This window comes from Herpailurus yagouaroundi, unplaced genomic scaffold, assembly GCF_014898765.1.
Source record: "Herpailurus yagouaroundi ecotype Mexico unplaced genomic scaffold, PumYag 160, whole genome shotgun sequence".
NCBI classification, from domain to species: Eukaryota; Metazoa; Chordata; class Mammalia; order Carnivora; family Felidae; genus Herpailurus; species Herpailurus yagouaroundi.
This window is the reverse complement of record NW_024412401.1, coordinates 35,995,843-36,021,608: the sequence shown is the minus strand read 5'-3', so window position 1 is coordinate 36,021,608 and position 25,766 is coordinate 35,995,843. Positions and strand designations below refer to the sequence as shown.

At 40.8% G+C, this 25,766-nt stretch overlaps 1 protein-coding gene across 1 annotated transcript in view; it reads left to right on the top strand.

The window, feature by feature from the left end:
* SUSD1 (sushi domain containing 1) overlaps nucleotides 1-25,766 on the top strand; it is a 122,177-nt gene that overhangs the window by 7,534 nt on the left and 88,877 nt on the right. The window contains exons 3-5 of the mRNA XM_040481959.1: nucleotides 7,133-7,285; nucleotides 7,946-8,125; nucleotides 21,945-22,124. Coding sequence (XP_040337893.1) covers nucleotides 7,133-7,285; nucleotides 7,946-8,125; nucleotides 21,945-22,124 — 513 coding nt within the window. The remainder of the gene's footprint in view (nucleotides 1-7,132; nucleotides 7,286-7,945; nucleotides 8,126-21,944; nucleotides 22,125-25,766) is intronic.

Genomic DNA, 25,766 nt, shown 5'->3' with positions numbered 1-25,766 from the left:
TGTTCTTTCCCAAGGCCCTGTTGAATGTGGGAAAATATTCACACATGGCTCTTTTTTGCTCCACTCGTTTAAAGTTTTTGGGAGGAGTAATTGGGATAGGAGCTTTGGAGCATCTATAAAGTAGGTTTTCCTAAGCAAACTATTGATATTGGCAAGATTGTGAAGGAAATGGGTAGCCCTTTGAGTTCAGGCTGTTTGTTCATGATCAGTGCCTCTCTGAGCATGATGTTGGAAATGGTTCTTCATTTATTCAGCTATTACATTAACAAGAGTTGTGTCAAGAAGGATGGAGCTGTTACCCTAGGATGGAACTCTGGAAGAGAGGAGAGGTGAATGGGTCATTTAGTTTTGATTGTAGTGATTGTTTCTCCTAAAACAAGACAGAGCAGGGGCAACTTGCTGGCTCAGTTAGTTGAGCGTCCAACTCTTGATTTTGGCTTAGGTCATGATCCCAGGGTCATGGGATCAAGCCCCATGTTGGGCTCTATGCTGGCCATGGAGCCTGCTTAAGATATTCTCTCTCTCTCTCTCTCTCTCTCTCTCTCTCTCTCTCCCTCCCTCCCTCCCTCCCTCCCTCCCCCCCCTCCCCCCCGTCCCTCTCCCCTGTTCATACTCTCTAAAAAAAAAAAAAAGGATAAGCCAGTATGTTTTTCCCCATAAGAAGGAATATAGCTTTAAAAAAAAGAGGAATATAGTTTTGTTTTTTTCCATTTATTAAAAAAAAAATCACATATTCATGTAGAATAGTCAAGCAGTTACATAAAAACATAAAGGAGAAAGAAAAAAGTCATCTAATATTAACTCAGAGGCAACAGCTCTTTTTTTCCATTAAAATTTTTTTTCAAGTTTATTTATTTTGAGAGAGAGGGGAAAATGCATGCACAAGTAGGGGGAATTGCAGGGAGAGAGGAGAGAAACAGAATCCCAAGCAGTCTGGGCACCGTCAAGTGCAAAGCTCGAGGTGGGGCTCGAACTCACAAACCGTGAGATCGTGACCTGAGCCAGAATCAAGAGTCAGATGCTTAACCAATTGAGTCACCCAGGCACCCTTAATAATCTTGGTTTTACATGAGTGTTTGTGTCTCTCTAAACATGGTTTCTTAAGATGTAGGCTTTGAGCTGAACTTCACATTTGAGGAGGGAAAATGGCAGGAAGAAAACAATTACTTTCCAGGATGTGGGGAAGTAATTTTTGTCTTACCTTCATGGAGTTGGAAGGAACTAGTTGTTAGTTGTTGATGTGGAGACAAGCAGGCTGTGAGAGCATTTCATGAATGTGAAAGTTCTTCAGTGCATTTTTCCTCATGGAGTTCATTCTAAGTCTTCGGATTTTAAAGGCTTCTGCAGGCAAAGGCTTGTGTGGTTTTTGTTTTTTTTTTTTAATTTTTGAGAGAGAGAGAGAGAGAGAGAGAACGAGAGAGAGAGAGAACGAGCACGGGAAGAGCAGAGAGAGAGGGAGACACAGAATCCGAAGCCGACTCCAGGCTTCGAGCTATTAGCACAGAGCCCAATGCAGGGCTCAAACTCACACACTGAAATCATGACCTGAGCCAAAGTTGGATGCTTAAGCGACTGAGCCACCCAGATGCCCCAGAGCTTGTGTTTAATGGGGGATTCACAGACTTGCCTCTCTGGCACTCTTGCCAAAGCTAAACTCTTGCCTCTATGACACTCCTTTTCTACCTAAGGGCCCTCCAGATGGATCTTTTGATTCTGTTCTAGAGCATTCAAATCTAGTGAAACAAGCCATGTGGCCACTCCTCAGACCGCAGCCAAGAAACCCATGAGAGTGTGTATATGTGTGTGTGAGCATTGCTCATGGTCACATTCAGGGTTTGGTGAGGGTTCTGAAGGGGTGCCTCATGCTCCAGGGAGAACTGAGTCAGTAGAAAGGCAAGGCCCATTCATACATTAGCTCACACGTACTGAGGAACTAATTAGCTTCATTTTACAAAAGTGTTTAGAAAGGTTAAGGAACAGACCTTAGTCCATCTAGTAAGTAGCAAAATCAGTTCTCAAACCTGAGTCTGACTTTCCAACACAGGCTATTGGTTGAAAGGATTAAACATAGAATGCCAGGGCCCTAGGACCAGGTCAGTTTGTCCTGCTTAGTTTTGCTACTTTCTGGCAAGGAATTGTCCTGGCTGTGGATGAAGTTAAATAATCCTGTATATACAATGGGACAAGGAAAAATTTCCTCCCTTGATTAGTTAAGTACGTTGATAAGGTTGCTCACTTGCTCAGAATGTTTTTTCTTCACAAGCAAACATGGTATAACCTTGGAGGCCCATGGAATCCACCACATGGAGAAATTATTCTTTATTTTATTTTTATTTTTTTTTTAAATATGAAATTTATTGTCAAATTGGTTTCCATACAACACCCAGTGCTCATCCCAACAGGTGCCCTCCTCAGTGCCCATCATCCACTTTCCCCTCCTGCCCATCTGCCATCAACCCTCAGTTTATTCTCAATTTTAAGAGTCTCTTATGGTTTGGCTCCCTCCCTCTCTAACTTTTTTTTCCCCCATGGTCTTCTGTTAAGTTTCTCAGGATCCACATAAGAGTGAAAACATACGGTATCTGTCTTTCTCTGTATGACTTACTTCACTTAGCATAACACTCTCCAGTTCCATCCACGTTGCTACAAAAGGCCATATTTCATTCTTTCTCATTGCCAAGTAGTATTCCATTGTATATATAAGCCACAACTTCTTTATCCATTCATCAGTTGATGGACATGTAGGCTCTTTCCATAATTTGGCTATTGTTGAGAGTGCTGCTATAAACATTGGGGTACAAGTGCCCCTATGCATCAGCATTCCTGTATCCCTCGGGTAAACTCCTAGCAGTGCTGTTGCTGGGTCATAGGGTAGATCTATTTTTAATTTTTTGTGGAACCTCCACACCGTTTTCCAGAGTGGCTCCACCAGTTTGCATTCCCACCAACAGTGCAAGAGGGTTCCCGTTTCTACATGGAGAAATTATTCTAATGAGCTTAACATGTTTATCCAGCTAAGATTCTAGAGTGGATTAGAAAAGGGATGGTTTGTGAACATTAAGAGGTCATTAAGAGTCAAAATCATGTCAAACTAATTTCAGGGACAGATGGTAGATACTTGTAGACTTCATTAAGGCAGCTGATATCTTTGACAACGTCTGTGGACAAGATAGAATTATTGATTGGATAATGGTACAAACCAATTGCAGTGGGAGACACAGTGTGGCTAGTACGGTCCTGGAGCCAGACACCTGGTTTCAAACCCTAGCATTTCAACTCCTTAACCTGTGTGACTTCAGTCCAGCTACTTACCCACTCTGTGCTTCACTTACCTCATCTGTAAAGTGGGGATACTAATAGCGTCCGTTGTAAGGATTAAATAAGATGAAAAATAATTAGTAATAAATAATGAAGTGTTTAGAACAGTACCTGGCATGTGCAAGTTGATATGCAGAGGTCATTGCTATTAGCATTCATTATAACAATCATTGTTATTAGGCTGTTGAATGACTGTACACAAAGCAAACTGATTAATGACCGTAGTGACTCATACAGAATTGATTAGTATGTAGAAACTCTTAAGTCTTTTCCATACCCTCACTACTTAGCCACATTTTTGCCCTGTAGTACTTGTACTGCCGATTTTTAGAAGTCTAATGAAAAATCCACTTATTCTCACTCTGTCTTTTGAGGAGTCTGGGGTAGGTGGGCAGGCTGGAAGATGATTTCTCTGTCAAAGGTATATGTATGCATTTTACAAACATACTCCTACTTGGAATACAAGATCTTGATAAGCTAAAATGATAGCTCCAATTCTAGGAACACATGCTGGATCCTGGAGTGTTGAAATCATCTCTAAAGTTAGTGATGGATTGAGATTGATTTTATTTCATACTATTTACATTTTAAGAATCCTTTGGTAACTATTACCCCAAATTCCATGATTCTGTTACCAACAGTTGTTTAACTGAGTTTTCACCGGTTTCATTTCTTACCGCTCTTTGTTGATGGAAGTTGTTTTTTTTTTGTTTGTTTGTTTTAATTATGTTTTCCCCTTTCTTCACAGTATTTATTCTGATGTTTTTCACTGGCTTGAATACTTTTCAAAATCTTTTTCAGAAAAGAAATGCCAATAGTATAATTTCTGAGATCCTTCATGTTCTGAAATGTCACTCCTTGGCTTAAATATAGTATAATGTCTTGTTCCCTTTTCCTTAGAATTCTATAAATATTACTCTATTATTATCTGGTTTTAGACAAGAAGTCCTAGGTCAGATTGTTTTCTTTTCCTCATAGATTACCATTCCTTTTTCTCTTCCTTTATAGATTTTTCTTTTATTCCATGAAATTCAGAATGACTTTCATTTTCAACATTCATGCCTGTCACCTCAAAAGGCTGTTTGGATGTGAATACTTAAGCAGAGGAAATTTTCCCTTTGATATTAATTCTTACACATCAGCACCATTCCCTTCCACAATTCCTCTTAAATGGATACTGAATATTTTGGATCTGTCCTTATTTATTGTCCTATAGCTACTGTCTCATATAATTTCTTTTTCTATTCTTTCTTTAAAAAATGTTTTTATTTTTATTTTTGAGAGAGAGAGAGAGAGAGAGAGAGAGAGAGAGAGAGAGAGAAGGAGGAGGCACGGAGAGAGAGAGGTAGACACAGAATCCTTAGCAGGCTCCAGGCTCTGAGCTGTCAGCACAGAGCCCAATGCAGGGCTTGAACTCTTGAACTGCAATATCATGACCTGAGCTTAAGTCAGATGCTTAATCAACTGAGCCACCCAGCACCCCCGTTATAATCTATTTTTCTGTGTTTTTGGAGAATTCTTCAAGCTGGAATTTGCAAGTTTATTTCTCAGCAGTGATCAACCTGTTATTCAATGCCTCTATTGGGTTTTTATTTTTGGCATTCATATTTTGTTTTTAATTTCCAAGATCTCATTTTTTTTTTTCAAAAGCCCCCTTTTTTTTTCATTGATTGTGGTTTCCTTTTTTTTTTTTTTTTTTTTTTTTTTTTAAGAGAGACAAAGAGATCATGAGTTGGGGAAAGGGGTAGAGGCAGAGAGAGAGAATCCCAAGCAGGCTCCATGCTCAGTGCAGAGCCACACATGGGGCTTGGCCCCGCAACCCTGGGATCATGATCTGAGCTGAAATCAAGAGGCAGATGCTCAACTGACTGAGCCACCCAGGCACCCCTCCTTTTTTTTTTTTTTTAAGATTTTATTTTTAAGTAATCTCTGCATGTAACATGGGACTTGAACTCACAACCCTGAGGTCAAGAGTCACATGCTGTTACAACTGAGCCAGCCAGGCACCCTGATTATAGTATCTTCATTAATCTCATTTGGACTTCTGTATCTCTTCATATGTGAAGAGTGTTTTGGTCATCTATTACTGCGTAATTTGTACTCTCCATATCCCCTCCCCACACTTCCATTTAATGGCTTGAAACAACAATTTATTATTACTCGCAATTCCATGGCTAGGTGGTTCTGTCACTCATGTGGAAACGTTCAGCTGGTGGCTGGACTGGGCTGGTAGTTAATAGAGGGCTTCTCTCACATTCTAGGGGCTTGATGCTGACTATCAGTCAGGCCACCTTAGATTTCCATGTGGCCTCTCTCTTCACATGGTATCTCATTTGTAGGGCATCCTCTGGCCTCTCTCCTAAGCATGATGGCTTGGATTTCCTTACAGCATGGCCACTGGATTCCAACAGATGGAAAGAGGAAGCTTTCACTTGTCTCTACTGTTAGGTTCAGAGCAGGCATAGTGTTAACTTCTGCATTCTATTGTCCAAAACAAGTCTCAAGACCAACCCAAGGGGAGGGGAAATGGATTCTACTCTTGAATCCCCAAGAAAGAGAGGGGAATGGCCGCCATCTTTGGAGACAGTCTTCCAGATTTTCCCGTAAGTCTGATACATTAAAGATATAGGCTGATCAGAATTGGTAGCTTGTATGGACTCTTTTAGCAATTAAATGAATTTCTGGCTCTCAAACAATGATCAGTGAGTGATGAAGAGTTCATTGGTCCAAGACCAAAAACCAAACAAAAGGGAGAATATAGTGAATTTTAATAAAGTTATAATTAAACAAAATTTAAAGGGTTCTGATATTACTTTCTTCCTTCTTTTATGAAATTATGGCTTTAGTAGTTTTTGGAAAACAAAACAAAACAACTCTTTATCTGGCAAAATAGAATATTGGCCACTTTATAGTGGCCCTTTCAAAATTACTGGCGTTTAAAATCCCAGAGCCGGTTAAGAATCAGGTTTTCTTCAGTCCTGCTATTCCCTTGGTCCCCACCCCCCACCTGGGTTCTTACAAGTGTCCTGGGAAAAGTCCCGTTTCACTTAAGGTATTTTTTTCCTCTGGGTGAAATAGGAGTGTGTGTGTGTGTGTGTGTGTGTGTGTGTGTGTACATGTGTCTGATGGAATTCCTAAAGTTTTTAGTTTTGTTTTCCTAAGCCATTTCTTGGGGAAAAAACTGCCAGCTGGCAGAGAGGTTTCCTCTTCAGTGTCTGAATTACCATGTGGTTTTTACCTCTATGCCTGATACTTCCGGCAGTCAAGAGGAGAAGTCTGCCAAGGGGCACGTCTTTTTCCTCTTGAAGCCTGTTTTAAGCTCTTGGAATCTTGGTAAAATTGGTGAGACCCTTCTGAATTTTCCTCTGACGACCTGCCTCACCATCCTATGCTCATGAGCTGGAAAGCATTTTTCACTCTGGTTTAAATTGTTTTATATTTGGAGTTCTACTCCAGGTATTTTAGTATGAGGTAGAGGCCATCCTTATTTTCTAGTAATTGGATTTTTTTCAGCATGCTTTTTTTGGGTTCCTTTTGTTGGTGTCAGAGAGTTGGTGATGGGGGTTGGTTTTAGTGTATTTCCAGAACACATCGACAAGCATTTATGGAACACCTTTTAGTACTGTCGGTGTAAAGGACATATGAAAAGAACCTTTGAAGAATAAAATAAAATCAATGATACCATTGTAGACAAATGCAGCCATTTTTGCAAGGGTAGATTGAGAATATGAGAAATGGCAGTCACAATGCCCCCTGCCCCTGTTTTTCCCTTTTTCTGTTTTTCTCTCCCTTCTTATATTTGGGTCTCATGAAGACATAGATGAGTGTGAGGTTTCCGGCCTGTGCAGACAAGGAGGACGGTGTGTGAACACTTACGGAAGTTTCGAATGCTACTGTATGGATGGGTACTTGGCAAAGAATGGGCCTGAGCCTTTCCACCCGACCAGAGATGCCACGTCATGCACAGGTGGGTTTCTGCCAAAGAAGGAAGCTTCTGAGGGCGAGATTCTGTTCTCAGATGACTTTCTCCTGCGCTGAGCCTGTGTCTGTGGGGTTGGGTTGGGGTCTGTGTTGGGGATGTGAGTGGAGATTATCTATTCCTTTGCGCAGCTGTACAACCTATGAAATAAAGCCAATGATACAGGGTAGAAGGGGGCTATCTTATATTTTTAAAAAAGCTAAAATTTTTAGGGATTTTTAGCAGTAAATAGATATTATGCTATTAAACATGATTTTAGGTAGTAAATATAGCTGATCTGGTAAGGACCAGCAGAAGAAAATTGACTCTGGAAATTCCAAAGCCATATATATCTTTAGGTATTTTGCAATTTAAATTTTTTACTTTGTTGGGCTAGGCTTCTCTTTAGGGTGAATTAGTGAAGGCTGACTGCCAAATTCCATCAGCTTTATGCATGTATGGATGCTATTACCTATGGAAGGCCAGAAGGCTGAATAGAGACAATCATTGGAAACGTGCCCAGAAGTCAAATGGAAATTAATCAGTCTGTAAAATATGACTCAGGTGTGTGTGGAGGGAGGGGGATGATGGGGCAGAGGTGGAGGGAGATGATGAATTTTGAAAATTTATGTTCACATAGTAATGAATTTGACATTAATTTATTTTCAGAAATAGACTGTGGCACCCCTCCTGAGGTCCCAGATGGCTATATCGTAGGAAATTATACTTCTAGGCTTGGCAGCCAGGTTCGTTATGCTTGCAAAGAAGGATTTTTCAGTGGCCTGGAAGATACAGTTTCAAGCTGCACAGCCTTGGGCACGTGGGAGTCCCCAAAATTAAATTGCCAAGGTGAGTTTTCAAAAGGTTCAGGTTCCCAGATTGTATCATTTTGAGATTGTTTTCATATTTCTTTCCAAATTTCTCTTTAGGGTAGTGAATGAATTAAATAGATCCAGTAAATCCCTGTTGTTTGTAATAGGCTTACAGTTGATTCTCTTGGTATTTTCCGGAATAGTTATCTTATCATCTGCAAATAATGATAATTCCATCTTTTTTTTTAAGTTTTATTTTTAAAATTTTATTAGAGAGAGACAGAGACAGTGTGAGTGGGGGAGGGTCAGAGAGAAGGAGAGAGGGAACCTCAAGCAGCTTCCACACTGTCCGCGCAGAGCCTGACATGGGGCTCAAACCCATGAAACCATTTGATCATGATGTGAGCTGAAACCAGGAGTTGGATGCTTAACCAACTGAGCCACCCAGGCACCTTTTACTTTTCTATGTTTATGAAAGTTCTGTTTCTCTTGATTGACCACAGGCTAGTATTTTCAGAACAAAAATTTAAATAGTAATGTTGACTTTGAATATTCATTTCTTATTCATGACTTTCATGGCTTTGGTTTTAGTTTTTTATGACCTTAGCTTTTCGATGTTACGGGTACCTACTTATATTCTTATGCACACTGATCCAGTGCTCTGTGCCAAGTGCTCTTCTAAGCACTGTATATATGTTGATTCATTCAATCCTTACAGTAACCCTATGAGGATGTACTGTTATTATCCCATTTTATAGGTGAGAAAAGTGAGGCTTGGAAAAGTGAAGTTATCAGTTCAAGGTCAAGGTCATGTAGCTAGTGATAGAGCTGAACTTGAACCCAGGAATTCTGGTTCCAAAGGTTGTATTCTTAATCATGCTGGGGTACTGCTTCTGTTTTCATGATGTTGGTGGCTTTTGGTTTGTTTCTTCCTTTTGGCTTTCTCTCTTTTCATTTATTACAATTATGCTAGTTTTTGGCATAACATAATCTTAAGGAAGCACCTATCCCAACTTTACTAGGGCTTAAAAGAATCAGAAATGAGTTATTTTTTATCATGTCTTCTAGACAGGTGTTAAGGTGATCATGTATGTTTTTGCTTTAAACAAGTCATGTCTAACCTATAATTATATTATTAGATTTCCTGATAATATATTCTAGTATCTGGAATGGATTCTTCTGGGTCTTTGGTTTTTTATTCTTTTCATCTGGATTATAGTTGCTAAATTAAAAAAAGTATTTTTATTTTAGAGAGAAAGGGGGAGGGGCAGAGGGAGAGAGAGAGAATGAAAGAGAGAGAGAGAGAGACAGAGAGACAGAGAATCCCAAGCAGGCTCCATGCTCTCAGTGCAGAGCCCAACATGGAGCTCAAACCCACAAACCATGAGATCATGACCTGAGCTGAAATCAAGAGTCTGACACTCAACCAACTGAGCCATCCAGGCGCTCCTGCTAAATTTCATTTAGAATTTTTCTGTTGATACTCAGAAGTGAGGTTGGCTTATTTTCTTTTTCTGTGCCATCTTTGTTGGGTTTGGTGTCAGTGTTATTCTTAATTTTAAAAAGAGAATTTGAGAGAATTTCTTTCTTTATTCTTTGGACTACTATAAATAGAATTTTTAAAGATTCGGAAAATTTCACTCGAAAATTATCTGGTTATGGCTTTTTTGGAGAGGTAGCCCTGGGGCTATTAAAAAATCCTATACTTATTGGTCTAAGTGTCTTACCCATTTTGGTGTCTATTTTGGTAATTTACGTATTCCTAGAAAATCATCTATTTTATCCAGATTTTCAAGCTTATTTGTAGAGAGAAGTGTAAAGCAATCTTATTTATAATTTTCTGTAGTTATAGTTGTTTATAAATCATGGCATATACATGAAATGGAATATTATGTAGCCAGTAAAAATTACATTAGAAAATAATATTTGTTAATATAGTTTAGTCTTAATAGTATATTACTGAGTTATCAACTATATGTGTAACATGATCTTGGTTGTGAAAGAGTTCATATGTACATATATGCTTACAAAAGCTTAGAAGGGTGTACAACAAAATATTAACAGCAGTAACTTCCACTGGAGGGGATCCTGGATGATTTTCGTATTTGATACTCTTTATGGAAAGAATTTTGAACATATTAGACAAAGTAACAAAGCTGTTTCCATTTTGGAAAAAAGAAAACTTTTCATTGACTTTACTGCATAGCTAGAAAATCTCAGTGAAGTGCTTGGCTAAGTTAATTCTTGTGCTGTTCTGATCTGCAATTCAGGCTCTACACATATTTTAATAGTTAATGATGATACTGGGGGTTAAGCAATTCTAAAAGTACATTATAGTTCTAACATTATCTTTCAATGGATCAATTAAAATGCACAACTTAGATTAAAATGTGCCATAATGCATATCAAAGAACTCTCTGAGGATTTATATAGGAAAACCCTGATAAAAGAGTTAGTGTGGCTTTGAGAACTGCTAGTCGTCTGGATTACTGGACTGAGGATGGAGAAAGTTAATTTAGAGGAGAATACTTGTTACATTCCCCAAAGAACTGTTATTTAAAAGATCTTCACTCCATTTTTACCTCCTCTAATAACTGCTCCGTCTGCCTGCTGACACCTTCTTCTTCCTCCCCCGTGTCACCACATGGCCACCAGCTTCTCAAGGCTGTGCCTGCTTTTCTGAGCACACCCCTTCTTCTTTATCCTTCATGTTCTCTGGGGCTCCAGATTCTGGGCTGTGTGCCAGCCAGCACTGTATTCTCAGCTCAGAGGAATTAGGAATTCCACTGAAAACACTAGCAAACTGTGAACTTGAACAGGTACTTGGGAAGGGAGCTGCTGTGTGTTACAGATGCAGCTTTGGTGTCCAATTTAACAGACTTCCCCATCAGAGAAGGTACAGTTGGTGGATCCCATTGTTTGCCAATTACTGTGTCCCTGGAGGTTCTGCTGCTGTGGCTGGGACCCCGAGGCACAGACTCCCCTCTGAACAGCTCTCAGAGGTGGGACCTGGAAGCGAGGATGACAGCTTCTCATGCCAGGGCATCTGGGGCTCCTGAAACATCAGTCCCACATTTCCATCAGCTCTCTGGAAAAGACAGAATCAATCTCTAGTTTGTATTGCCTATTATTTTATTATTACTTGTTTAACTTTCAAAAAAGATGCAAGTTGTACATGGCACTTTAGAGAACTTAAACTTTTAAAATTCAACCAAGCCAGAAGCAAAGTGAGGGAATCACTTCAACTGTGTTATCAACAACAATCCAGAGTCCAGGTCTGATGCTAGATAAACTGTAGACCTTGTGACTAAGGAAATCTGGGGTCTGGGAGAAGAGAAAAGACAGGTATATCATGAACTATGATGCAAGGGTGAGCTCCTAAGTATTATGTGAAAAGATGGATAAACACTAAGGGTTCTGATGGGAGATAGGGTGGTTCCAGGAAAGAGATGACATTTGTGCTCTTCTCTTTGAGTAGTTTACTTGCTGTGTAAGAGTCCGGGGAGGAGTGGTTTGCAGTGTTGGTCGATGAGTTGGAGGGTTCTGGGGGGTGGGGGGAGTCTCTTCCAAGATAAAATCCAAACTCCTAACCATGGCCTCTGAAACCAACAGGGTTTGGCCTTTTTGACTTCTCTACAGGTTACATTTCCCATCATTCTCTTCCAACCAACATGTCAAGCTTTTATCAACGTCAGGGCCTTTACACCTGCATCTCCTGCTACTTAAAATACTTGCCAACCATCTTAATTTTTTTTTTTACTGTGATAAAATACACATAATATAAAATTTACCATTTTCACCACTTATAAATATACAATTCAGTGGCATTAAGTACATTCACAATGTTGTGTAACCATCACTGTTATCTGTTTCCAGAATGTTTTCATTATCCCAGACAGAAACTCTGTACCCATTAAACAATAACTCCTCATTCCTGTGTCCCTCCAGCCCCTGGTAACCTCTGTTGTACATTCTGTCTCTGTGAATTTGCATTCTAGGTACCTTATAGAAGAGGAATCATGCAATATTTGACTTTTAATGTCTAGCTTCATTCACTTAGCATAATGTCTTCAAGATTCATCCATGTTGTAGCAGGTGTCAGAACTTCATTCTTGTCTAAGGCTGAGTGATATTCTATTCTGCGTATATATTTGGTGATGGAGTCTCCCTGGTTTTTTACATAGCATGCTCCTTCTCATCTTTTAAGTTTCAGCTTCAGTGTCACCTCTGACATTACTGTCTTCCTTAGTGTCCAGTATGTAAGTATCTTATTTATGATTATTTTTGTAGTTTATGTCACCCCTACTGGACTATAATCTGGGAGCTCTGCGACCACGGAGTCGTCCTAGGCATGATCTCTCCAGCACCTGGCACCCTGCCTAGCATGCCTAAGGCCTGTGGGAGCACCCTGAACTCCGTTCACAAGGGGGTGCAGACCATGCCCGACAGTAGGGAGTTGGCTCCTGAACTGCTGTCCCAGCTGATCACATGGCTGAGCCCTGCTGAGACCCTGACCTCCTGTTTTGTTTCAGCCCTCAAGCTTCATATCCTTTGCTGATTCCACATCTTCTTTGTCTTCTGTACCTTCACACTTCCTTCTCACTTGGCATGACACCTCTGTGCTTTGAGGAAGCAGGGCAAGGCCTTGGGGCTGATTCCTGATTTTCCCCATATCCATGCATATGGCCCTCAAAGAATGGGGGGCCCAGCACTTCTGGGCTGATTGCAGAGGCACGAGTTTCTCCTTTGAGTTAATGAGGATACAACATGGTTTGTAATGTCTACTAATAACAGAGCCTTTCTCTAAAGGTGGCCAGCACTTTTTTTTTATTGTTTCTTTTGTTTTTTTTAATATAATTTATTGTCAAATTGGTTTCCATACAACACCCAGTGCTCATCCCAACAGGTGTCCTCCTCAATGCCCATCACCCACTTTCCCCTCCCTCCCACCCCCCATCAACCCTCAGTTTGTTCTCAATATTTAAAAGTCTCTTATGGTTTGCCTCCCTCCCTCTCTGTAACTTTTATTTCCCCCCTTCCCCTCTGCCATGATCTTCTGTTAAGTTTCTTAGGATGCACATATGATGAAAACATATGATATTTGTCTTTCTCTTGCCTGACTTATTTCACTTAGCATAATACCCTCCAGTTCCATTCATGTTGCTGCAAATGGGGTGGCCAGCACTTTAAGGTTGACAAGGTTTTCTGTAAACATTGTCTCATCTGATCTTTAGAAATTCCTTCTGAAGTGGTTAATAGGTTATTTCTCATTTCACATATATTCTATTTACAAGTAATAATGGGTATTATTTCCCATTAAGAACCAGAGAGAGGAAGTGACTTACCTTGTGTCACTAGCTTATGTATCAAGATGAGAACCCAAAGCACTTTCTAGAAGGCAAATTCCATGTAGAAAGAACCCTTGTGAGTACTGGAGGTGGGAGGCAAGAAGGAAACCTGGAGGGCCCAGAAGCACACAATAGGGTCCGGGATCCATCCAGAAGAATATTTATTGTTGCTGAGCCAACTCTTCCACTTTTAAGATTTTTCTAAATAGAACCCAATCTCACCTCTGCAAAGTGGAGAGTGTTTGAGAAAGTTTTGACATAAGTTGGAACACAGATTAGGGCATTCAGGTGAGGAACCGCACACAAGTTTTGTTGCACCGCTGTCTCTGAATTTTTAGCAGGGGTCTGGAGACGATTCTGAGGCCACGTCCAGACCTGGCAGGAAAGTGTGCCGTGAGTGACTCATGGCCTCTGCTGTGAGCGAGGGAGGGTACAGTGGCAGCACACTTTTCCTGTGGTTATCTTTTGTGTTCGAGGTAATCATTTGAAACAGATTTTCTGACACCCTCACTACATACTGACAATTTAAAACATTTAGGAAAACAGTATTGACTTCCTTGCTGCGTGCAACAAATCTCTTGTGTTATCCTTTTGCCAAGTAAATGCCATTGAAATATGTCACTTGCAAATGGAGTCATTGCAGCGTGAATGATGACGCTCTTGTAAGACTGACACGAGCTTTAGAATCAGAGAGACTTGGGTGAGTTTTGGCCGAACCACTTGGGAATTGTGTAACCAGCTCTAAACTTCTCTGAACTCCAGTTTCCTTCTTTAGTAGGGAATGAGATTGTTTTCATCCTGTGGACTTATTGTGAAGATTTAATGAGATAATGATATAAAGCACTTGGTGCTGTGCTTGATGTAAAGTACCTGCCAGATAAGTGTTCACCATCAGAATAAGAGGTCATAAGCTAGTAGGGAGCAGCAGGTAGTGTTTCTAACTTAAAAATGTATCTTTGTGAAATTTCCTACCACATAGTGGGAAGATCTAAAATCCTCCAGCTTTCACGTTGCCTGATCTATTAGTTTTCAATTCAAATATTCTGTTTACACGTAGAGCATTAAAAGGAAGAGGTTTTTTTTTTTTTTTAAATTTTTTTTTAACGTTTATTTATTTTTGAGACAGAGAGAGACAGAGCATGAACAGGGGTGGGTCAGAGGGAGAGAGGGAGACACAGAATATGAAACAGGCTCCAGGCTCTGAGCTGTCTGCACAGAGCCTGATGCGGGGCTCAAACCCATGTACTGTGAGATCATGACCTGAACTGAAGTCAGACGCTTAACTGACTGAGCCACCCAGGCGCCCCGGAAGAGGTTTTAAAAAATATATATATATTTTTTAGTGTTTATTTACTTTTAAGAGAGAGACAGAGCGCGAGCGGGGGAGGGGTAGAGAGAGAGGGAGACACAGAATCGGAAGCAGGCTCCAGGCTCTGAGCTGTCAACACAGAGCCCGATGCGGGGCTCGAACTCACAAACTGTGAGATCATGACCTGAGCTGAAGTCAGACGCTTAACCGACTGAGCTACCCAGGCGCCCCAGAATGAAGAGTTTTAATGTCATATTTTTGAAAAAAAGAAAAATTCACACGCTGCTCAAAGCATCTACAGCCATTATCCCATCTACAAATGGAAGATCCTTAAAAGAGATACGCTGATAAATTCTTTGTTTCTTCCCAGCACTCACACTTTCACCTCCTCCGAAGGAGGTTCCCATACCAGACACTATTTCTTGACAATCAGTATTGTTATGTGAAATGGAAATTTTTTTTTCTTCCAAGTGAGCCTCTATGAATATGATCTGAAGGAAATGTATTGTTAGCCAAAGCTAACATTCATGGAAGACTTTAGAATACAAAATACATCAAAAAGTTATTTTTTTTCCCCTATTGCCTTGAGGGCAAGTGGACTTTTTGGTACTAATGAGCTCATTAGCTTAGTTACAGCAGTTAATAAGCTACTCTTGAGAATGTGCTTCACGGCATCCTATAACCCTCCCACTTTCCTTTGATGATGGCAATACCATTTTCTAAATGCAGGTTGCCACATACTGAGATGTTAGATTCCAACCCCCCCACATTGATCATATATGAAATTTAGTGCTCCAGTGATCTTGGAATGAGGCTCTAATTCCATGTGGGCAAATTAGGAGCATGCCATAAAGTGCATGAAACTTTGTCGCAAGGTTACATTTTTCAGCCCCATTCCTTAGGCCATATTTCATACATATATGCATCACAAAGATTAATGTTTATAATAATATTAATAGCTCACATGACTGCAGGGGTTATTTTAAAAATATGGGCTATAGGTACAGCCCATGAAGAGCTTACCATTAAGAGGTGGGGGAAGAACATTTTTACAAATGAAGAAAATAGAGGGCTAAGTGCTGAATTATCTGATACAGAACATGAGTATAGTGTAGACTCTGATGTTAACCTGACCATCTGGACCCTTACAACCGGCCATGTCACACAAATTTCTAGGCAATATGTAATTCTGCTTTGACTCTAAGGCACAACAGAGACATTTCTGTTATTGTTGTGTAAATGAAACTAACTTTAATATGATTTTCTTTAGTTTTCATATTGCTGCTTCTCTGCCAGAACTCTCCATCTACAAATTTATTTCTCTGGGAAGACTTTTTTGGAGTCAATATCAGTATGTGGAATAGGTCTATCATTCCTTCCCCTGGCAGTTGGCAAAACGTCTGTTCAATTTATGGACATTATTGGTCATTTTTTTTTTTTTTTCATTCTCAGCTTGGGTATTTATTGGTCTCTAACTCAGTCTCAGATGACGCCTTAGATTACTATGTTATTTCTGAAATCAATCACATTATTGTGCTGATGTTCATAATAGGAAGCAGCCAATGGGGATGAAATTTGTGATGCAGTCAGCTGTTGACTAGATGCCATAAATCTCCTATACCTTTCATCAAACAGATTAACAGATTTCCTTCCAGAATATTTTCTTGGGTTGAATATTAAAGCTAGTAATGTGGGTAAACATTTTTACCTTCAAGATATGAAATAGAGTGTGAATGTGGTCCTTGAAATTGGCACAGCACATCTTCCCCCTGGGGAGACCAGTTTTGCAGTTGATTATTTGAATAAAATCACAGATATAGGAGGACAGTAGAGAAGAATTCCCAGCCATGTTCATAATTAGTTGACTGTATTGCTGATACATATCCAAACGTTGTTCCTTCATAATATAATTAGCCAGAGAAACGTGTGCTTAAATGAACACCCCTAATGCATATCTAATGCAAATTTGTGCTCTTTATTTTTCTTTCCTTTGGATATAAACTGTTTTTTTTTAAACTTTTTAAAAAATGTTTATTTTTGAGAGAGAGACAGAGACAGAGACAGAGAGACAGAGCGTGAGTGAGGGAGGGGCAGAGAGAGAGGGAGACACAGAATATGAAGCAGGCTTCAGGCTCTGAGCTGTCAGCACAGAGCCTGACACGGGGCTCAAACTCACAAACCGTGAGATCATGACCTGAGCCAAAGTTGGATGCTCAACCGACTGAGCCACCCAGGTGCCCTTAAAGTGTTTTTAAATCGCTTATTTCCTTGTGATAGTGAAAGCTTTGGGCATTTCATGTAGAACCATATTTTTATTTACTTTATTATTACTTTTTAAAGTTTATTTATGTTGAGAGAGAGAGAGAAAGAGAGAGAAAGTGTGCATGCACGTGAGCAGGAAAGGGGCAGGGAAAGAGAGGGAGAGTGAGAATCCCAAACAGGCTCTGTGCTTGCAGCCTGACGCGGGGCTCGAACTCACAAACTGTGAGATCATGACCTGAGCTGAAATCAAGACTCGGGCACTTAACCAACTGAGCCACCAAGGTGCCCCAGAGTCGTATTTTTATTACCACCTATTGTAACGTCTGTTGGGTTGATTTTGGGGGTATTTTTAAATAGCAGCCACCTGCTTTCTTGTGTACCATTTGTTCTGAGCAGAAGTGGCAGTAGCTGCCATGTCTCTCAAGCGTGGTGGGGATATCTGTGACAGGCCAGACCCAGGCCAGACCCCATCAGTACTAAGAAGGCTTCAGGGTATGACACTGATGCAGAGGTAAGTCTATTTCCAGCAGCTGTCTTGCTCTGGAAAAGCTCGTGGAGGCAAGATTTGGCAGAGGGAGTTGTTACACAACACTTCCATACTCATTTGAATGCTCCTTCATGCAGCCTTTTCTCCTGAGGTTTTAGCTAACCTCTAAGGTCAGTCCCAATCAGGGCTTCGAGTGGACCTCTTCATTGTGAGCCTTTCTAGATTTATTTATTTTTATTTTTTATTTTTTATTTTGAAAAGTTTATTTATTTATTTTGAGAGAGAGAGAGTGCATGCCCAAGCACATGCGAGTAGGGGAGGGGCAGAGAGAGAGGGAATCCCAAGCAGGCTTCGCACCCTCAGCACAGAGCCCGACGTGGGGCTCGAACCCATGAACAGTGAGATTGTGACCTGAGCCGAAGCCAAGAGTTGGATGCTTAACTGACTGAGCCACCCAGGTGCCCTGAGGCTTTCCAGATTTAATGGACCTGGACTTTGGGACTATACATCCCATGGCTTGAATGCTGGCTCTCTCTTTTACTGTTGGTGTGACTTTTGAATGTGACTTAAGCTCTTAGGAGCTCTTAGGGGCTCTTAAGCTCCATATTCATATCTATAAACTACATGAGAAAAAACCATCTACCTTGCAAGGTTTTCTGTGAGAAATCAGTCAGATAGTATATATCTAATAGACTGATGTTGAGTAGGATTTCAGTGGATGCTGTCATGATTAAAATTATTGAGGTTTGGGGCACCTGGGTGGCTCAGTCGGTTGAGCGTCCGACTTTGGCTCAGGTCATGATCTTGCAGTTCGTGAGTTTGAGCCCCGCATCGGGCTCTGTGCTGACAGCTCAGAGCCTGGAGCCTGCTTTGGATTCTGTGTCTTCCTCTCTCTGCCCCTTCCCTGCTCATACTCTGTCTCTCAAAAATGAATAAACATTAAAAAAAATTGTTTTTTAATAAAAGTAAAATTATTGAGGTTTGAACAGAATTCCCTGGTACAAAACTGATACTAGTTTTTGTGAGTCTTTTACTCTCTTTTCATCTACTTGGTGTTTGGTAGGTGTGAGTTACCTCTGTTGGATAACAAACACAGAGGTAATGTATACCTGTCTTGTTATTTATACTTATAATGTACTGAGGTTTCCTTCCTCAGGGGCTTTGCTCATATCAAAGTAACATTTGTTGCATCTCGAACAATGATAAAGTAGTAGTGTGCTATCAATGAACAGTTCTTTAAGTATTTACTATGTAAAACATATAATTTTTTAAAAGAAATTTATGATTGTTTTATTTATCTTATTTATTTATCTTATTTATTTATTTATTTATTATTATTTTTTTTTAGTGTTTATTTTTGAGACAGAGTGTGAGTGGGAGAGGGCAGAGAGAGAGACACACAGAATCTGAAGCAGGCTCCAGACTGGGCTGTCAGCACAGAGCCCGATGCGGGGCTCAAATCCACAAGCTGTGAGATCATGATCTGAGCCAAAGTTGAATGCTTAACCAACTGAGCCAACCAGGAGTCCCTAAAACATACTATTTTAAGTAGGCATTGTGGGGGTGCAAGAGATTGTAAAATAAAGAGTCTGTCCTTTACGAACTGGCCATATTTTGGGAAGACATAATATATTCATAGAAAGATGTTAAACCCTCAAGCATGTGATGATAAACGGTAGCTGTTCATACTAGTATTCCATTTAGGTTCTCAGCTGAGGGTGTGCATAAAAACCAAACTTGGAACCTTGTAGAAATGTGGTTGCCAAGAACCCAACTCAGTACTACTGATTCGGAAGAATTATCTCTGGGGAAGGGGAGAGGCTGTGAGGCTCCAGATGGGTGTTTTTCCAAAGCCCCATAGGCAAGTCAGATGTACACCTTCTGTTTAGAACTATGTGTTTAATCCAAGCCATGCTAGAATCCTCTCTCAATATCTCTTGCCAAGAGACTCTCCAACTTGAGTAGCTGTGGAATGGGAAGGCATAGTCACGAGCCCAGGTTGTCTACCGCTAGGCACCTTCCTGAGTTGCTGAACCTTAGTTCTTAGAGACCAAGCTATTGATGTCTCATCAACTCCCAAATTAATATTTTTGGTATTAGTTTTTTTATTTAAAAAATTTTAAAGTTTATTTATTTTGAGAGAGAACGAGAGAGAAAGAGAGAGAGAGAATGAGCAGAGAGCATGAGCAGGGGAGGGGCCGAGAGAGAGGGGGGAGGGAGAAAATTCCAATCAGGCTCTGCGCTGTCAAACTCACAAACTGCAGAGGTCATGACCTGAGCTGAAACTAAGAGTCAGACACTCAACTGATCGAGCCACCCAGGCTCCCCATGTTTTTGGTATTAATTAAAAAAAATCTTGTATTCCCAACAAAAGCCACCATGTCTTCCATTATTCTTAGTTGTGTCCAAGGATGGAAGGCAGTTTAGTTATCTTCTGTATTCTTACACCTTTAGAATCTGTGCTTCTCCCTTAATCCAATTATCTATCACTGGATTCCTTCCCACTGTCTCCAATGTGCTGTTTAGAATTCCAGTTTCAAGGTCCATAAACCTGCATCACCTACACCCTCAATCTCTTCACTGCTGTTCCCTCTATTTCCTGCTATAACTGAACCCTGGTTTTAACTGGAAGATATTTTAGATGTCAACAATGACTGGGCAGCCTTATGAAACATTAACTACCTGTTCGGTTGGCTGCTCATGTACACACAAATATACTTGTGTCTTGGAGTGTTTTGGGCTGGTTGATATGTCTAAAGGTTTGATGCTTTGAAGGGAAAAACATGATGAGGGCCAAGAAGCCTTGTGTCTGGTAAACATGTATGAAAAGGGAATTAATCTCTGTGGGCAAATATGGGACTTGTGAGGTAGGCAGGGTTGGAGGATTTATGAAATGACCATCTGGTTCTGGTCCCATAACTGCTCATGATTTGAATCTGCACTGACCAGAGACGAACTCCTTTTTAAAAATCTCGGAATCAAGTGACTGGTCAGGTGGGTTGAGCTGTTGTAATGAAGTTCTTACGATAACTTCAGTGACAACAGATGAAAGCCTGTTCTGGGAGGCCTCCCTCAGGGAAATAACTCTGGGGTTCTGCAACAGTCCAAGCATCCATAATGGGATGGAGGCAAGTGCAATTCCATGAAATCTACCTGTTCTGTATCAGAAGCTCGTTTAAGAGAAGCCACCTACTTCTAAGGCCAAGAATGGTCTTTGGGGAGTAGGGAACAGATCATACCATTTTCCTCTATCTTGAGTGCATTATCTCAGTAAGTGCCCTTATATTTTAAAAGCCTGGATGTCAAGAGTGCTTAATTTTCTTGGCTTTCTACAGACTGGGGAGAAAACTAAAAAGCAGGATGAATAACAAGAGTTGTATTTATTTTTTCCTCTGTATTTAGGTATGACCAGGATTGTTGGTTGCATTTGAGATTATTATGACCTCCTTATTTTATATTTATTATGCTTTCTTTAATAAAATGGTATCTGTAAACTCCCCATAACTGCATGAGAAATTTAGCATGTTCATTTCTTCCCTTTGCCTCATTGTTCAGGTTTTTGAAATAATTTGGAACTTTAGTTTCAAATTATTTTTTTTTTACCTTGTTCAACTTTATTTATTTAAAAAATTTTTTAGTATTTATTCATTTTTGAGAGAGAGAGAGTGCCAGCCGGGGAGGGGCAGAGAAAGACTTTCTTTTACATGAGGTAGAGTTTGGCTGGGTCTAAAATGGTAACATCAAAATCCATTTACTTCAGATAGTTTCTGTAAATATTCTAGTGTCTTCTAGTAGTTAAGAGTTGCAGAGAAGAAATTTCATATCAATTTTGTAATGTCAGGCCTGCCTCCCTCTTTGCAGCTGATTTTTTTTCTTTGAAAGATACTTATAAATTGAATGTTTAGACTATACTTTCCTTATTAATTTGCTTTACAAAGTTCAAATATTTTGTTTATATTTCATTTAATATTCAATTGGCAAGAAAACTACATCTATTATCTATTATCTATTTTGGAGTTTGTGATCTGATGATACATGGTAGAAGGTACTTGAAAATGTTAATATTTAATAGAACCCTGGGATGGATTATTTCACTGAACAAGGAATTCTTCATAATGTAAATAGTCTTATAATTGGAACATTTTCTTTAAAAATGTTTTAATGCTTTATTTTTGAGAGAGAGAGAGAGAGAGAGAGAGAAGGGCAACGAGAGGGGGAAGGGCAGGGAGAGGGGGAGACACAGAATCCGAAGCAGGCTCCAGGCTGAGCTGTCAGCGCAGAGCCCGACATGGGGCCCGAACCCATGAACGGAGAGATCATGACCTGAGCCAAAGTCGGACGCTCAACTGACTGAGCCACCCAGCCGCCCCTACATGTTTATTTCTAAAATATGAATTATAAGGATAGAAGTTGGGGGTCATAACTAGTGCTTTGCTACTTCCCATTGCAGAGATCAACTGTGGCCGTCCTCCGGAAGTGCAGCATGCGGTCCTGGTGGGGAATCACAGCTCCAGGCTGGGCAGTGTGGCTCATTACGTCTGTCAAGAGGGCTTTGAAAGCCCTGGAGGAAAGATCATTTCCATTTGCACAGAGAAAGGCACTTGGAGAGAAAGTCCTTTGACATGCACAGGTATAGACTCCGTTCTGTGGGGCTTTTGTTTCCTGGCAGCAAATGGCCAGCAGGAGCGTGGGACCTGGAGCCATTCCACTGCTCCCTCTGTGTACTGCTATGCTGTGCCATTTACTTGAGAGGGCACCTGGTTTTAGGTTTGTCAGCTAAATCCTGAAGATTTAGGGGGTAGATTGGGAAAATAGGTTGGATAGAAAATTTTGTGCATCCATCTTTTGAAACTCACCTTAAATCACAGTGAGTCCTATCTCCTCTACTTGGCCGGCTGAGAAATTTTTCTCATGAACCGTTTTCTCAGGGGGGCCTACTTAAGAGTCCTGTGTAGGGCACGTTGACACCTTTTCAGAGAAAAGGTGGTGTAATAGATAAAGAGGTTTTTAATGTTTATTTTTAATTAAAAAAATTTTTTTTTTATTTTGAGAGAGAGAGTTAGCGGAGGAGGGACAGAGAAGGAGAGAATCCCAAGCAGGCTCTGTGCTGTCAGCACAGCGCCCAAAGTGGGACTCGAGCTCATGAACCATGAGATCATGACCTGAGCCGAAATCAAGAGTTGGACACTTAACTGACTGAGCCATCCAGGTGCCCCTATTTTTTTTTTTAATTTTTTTTTTCCACGTTTATTTATTTTTGGGACAGAGAGAGACAGAGCATGAACGGGGGAGGGGCAGAGAGGGAGGGAGACACAGAATCGGAAACAGGCTCCAGGCTCCGAGCCACCAGCCCAGAGCCTGACGCGGGGCTCGAACTCACGGGCCGCGAGATCGTGACCTGGCTGAAGTCGGACGCTTAACCGACTGCGCCACCCAGGCGCCCCCAGGTGCCCCTATTTTTAAATTTTCAGTTGTGGTAAAACACACACGCAACATAAAATTTAGCACCTTAATCATTTTTAAGGGTTAAGTATATTCACGTTGCTGTGCAACCAATCTCCAGACCCTTTTTATCTTGCAAACCTGAACCTCTGTACCCATTAAACAATGTCTCTCCTCCACTTCCTCCTCCCCATAGCACCAGCATTTTACTTTCTGTTTCTGTGGATTTGACTAATTTAGATACCTCATGTAAGCAGACTCATGTAGTATTTGCCCTTCTGTGCCTGGCTTACTTCACTTAGCATAATGTTCTGCAGGTTCATCCATGTTGTTGCAAATGATGGGATTTCCTTCTTTTTAAAGGCTAAGTAATATTCCACTGCGTGTGTTTACATTTTGTCTATCTGTTCATCCATTGGTGGGCACTTGTGTTGCTTCCACCTTTTGGCTATTTGAGCATGGATATACAGATATCTCTTTGAGACATCTAAGAGTTATTTAGAGGAAGTGAGGCAAGCTGTCTCATGGGGTGCTGAATTAAACATTTGGGGAAACGTTCCTGGCCCTGAGCCACTTCCGGCGTCACTTTTGGAGAGAGCTGGGCATAGCTTCTGGACCCTCAGCTGTTTGCTTCACTGCTCACCCTGCTCTGCCTCCGCCATCCAGAGTTCAGTGGGGATACAGGGATTAGTCACTACTTGAAAAACCAGTGGGTCTGCATGGGGCATAGTAAGCTATTAATTAGCTGATGCTTGTAGAGCACTTTGAAGAACAAACATGTTATGTAACTGCTAATTATAATTACCGTCCTCCGCCTGCCACCTTTCACGGAGTCTGTGGCTCCAGCTGCAGCTGTTTCCTTGGGTTTATGCAAGCTTTGATTTAAGGAGAGAAAAGGCATTTTCCCTGAGAGCTGTGATCTTTCTGTGAGGAGGCCTCTATGCCCTCAATCAAGATTGGCAGCTAAATTCAATTTCCGCAGATAAAGGGGGTGATTTGCATGCTGATGAATTCACGGTGCAGTGCACATGATCTGGGTGGGTAGGTAGGAGAGGCTTCTGGAAATGTAGTGAGAAACGCTGATTGCCATGGCTCTTGCCCGGCCGAACTCCCTTCTTCCTTCTTTTCCCTGTTTTCACCGATTTCTTCACACCTCTTCTGTACCAGCTCCCTGTGTGTATTTTGTGTTTACCTTCTTCAGTGTCCATTTCTGGGTCTTCTTCCAGTCTTCTGCTTTCCTGCCTAACCTCCGAATGCCTTCTCCCTTTGCTCTCTGTCTTCGTTCTGTTTATCCCTCTTTTTATGTTTGAATGTTTTGTTCCAAGTTGGGTGGAATAATTTATCTTCACTTTACCTGGGTTGTTTTTAGTTAAAAATATTTTTGGAGGCCCTGTTTCTTTGGATTAGCAGCATGGATCTGTATATGTTTTTAATGGAGTGTGGAGTGTGGACTCCGGCAAGGTGGTGGGACTTTTTTTTTTTTTTCTTTAAGGCCAGTTTGGACTGGCAACTCCAGACAGCTGAGAATTAGGCAACCATTTTAGTGTCTGGAAAAACCCCAGGTGGAAGCTTGATGTTTAGTGGGTTGGTTTACCTCAAGATCAAAGAGGCTGATTCATTCTTGATAAGACTGTGCCTGGCTTTCATTCTGTTCAGGTCATTTGGCTTTTCATGTTTAGAATCTGAGTTAATAATTATAAAGTGGATGCTCACTCACGCCGTGCTCTCAGAAGGGTAATATCTCTATTGAAACACAGACTGTTTATCTGCTGGGATCTGTTCTGAGCCCCCTGACCTGACTCAGGTCCTGACTCCTCTAGGCCGCCTGTGAGCATCTGCCCCTCTGTTTTGTTGTTGATCTTCCTTTTCAGCCTAGTGAGTGCTCACATGAAGCTCTAATGCAATTATGGAAAAGAAAGATGGAAAAGAAAGGTCAGCTGGAATAAATGGACACATTTATATAAAAGCCACATGGCTTGGATTTGTTTGAATACGTGGATGAAGTTTGGCTGTCAAGCATTATACGTGCTGTTGATTGTGTACTGACTTAGATGCCCAGGGCTCTGCTAAGGGTCTTAATGCTTGGTTTCATTTTGTCCTCAAGAAAACCCTATAAAGTAAGTATGTTACATTTCATTTTGTAGATGAGTACTCTGAGACTCATAAAAGTTCAGCAACTTTCACAGGGTCATTCAGTAACTAGTAAATGGCAGAGACAGGATTTGAACTTAGGTCTGGAAGCCTGGAACGCCCACAGTCTCTCCCCTACCAGTGTTTCCCAAGCTTGAATTATTTGAATGCCCCCCCACCCCCCGCTGATAATGTTTACCATAGCAAAAGTATTATTTAATAAATTTCTTTAAAAAAAACACAAAATTTGGCACAAAAACAGACACATAGACTGATGGAATAGAATAGAAACCCCAGAACTAGACCCACAAACGTATGGCCAACTCATCTTTGACAAAGCAGGAAAGAACATCCAATGGAAAAAAGACAGTCTCTTTAACAAATGGTGCTGGGAGAACTGGACAGCAACATGCAGAAGGTTGAAACTAGACCACTTTCTCACACCATTCACAAAAATAAACTCAAAATGGTTAAAGGACCTGAATGTGAGACAGGAAACCATCAAAACCCTAGAGGAGAAAGCAGGAAAAGACCTCTCTGACCTCAGCCGTAGCAATGTCTTACTCGACACATCCCCAAAGGCAAGGGAATTAAAAGCAAAAGTGAATTACTGGGACCTTATGAAGATAAAAAGCTTCTGCACAGCAAAGGAAACAACCAACAAAACTAAAAGGCAACCAACGGAATGGGAAAAGATATT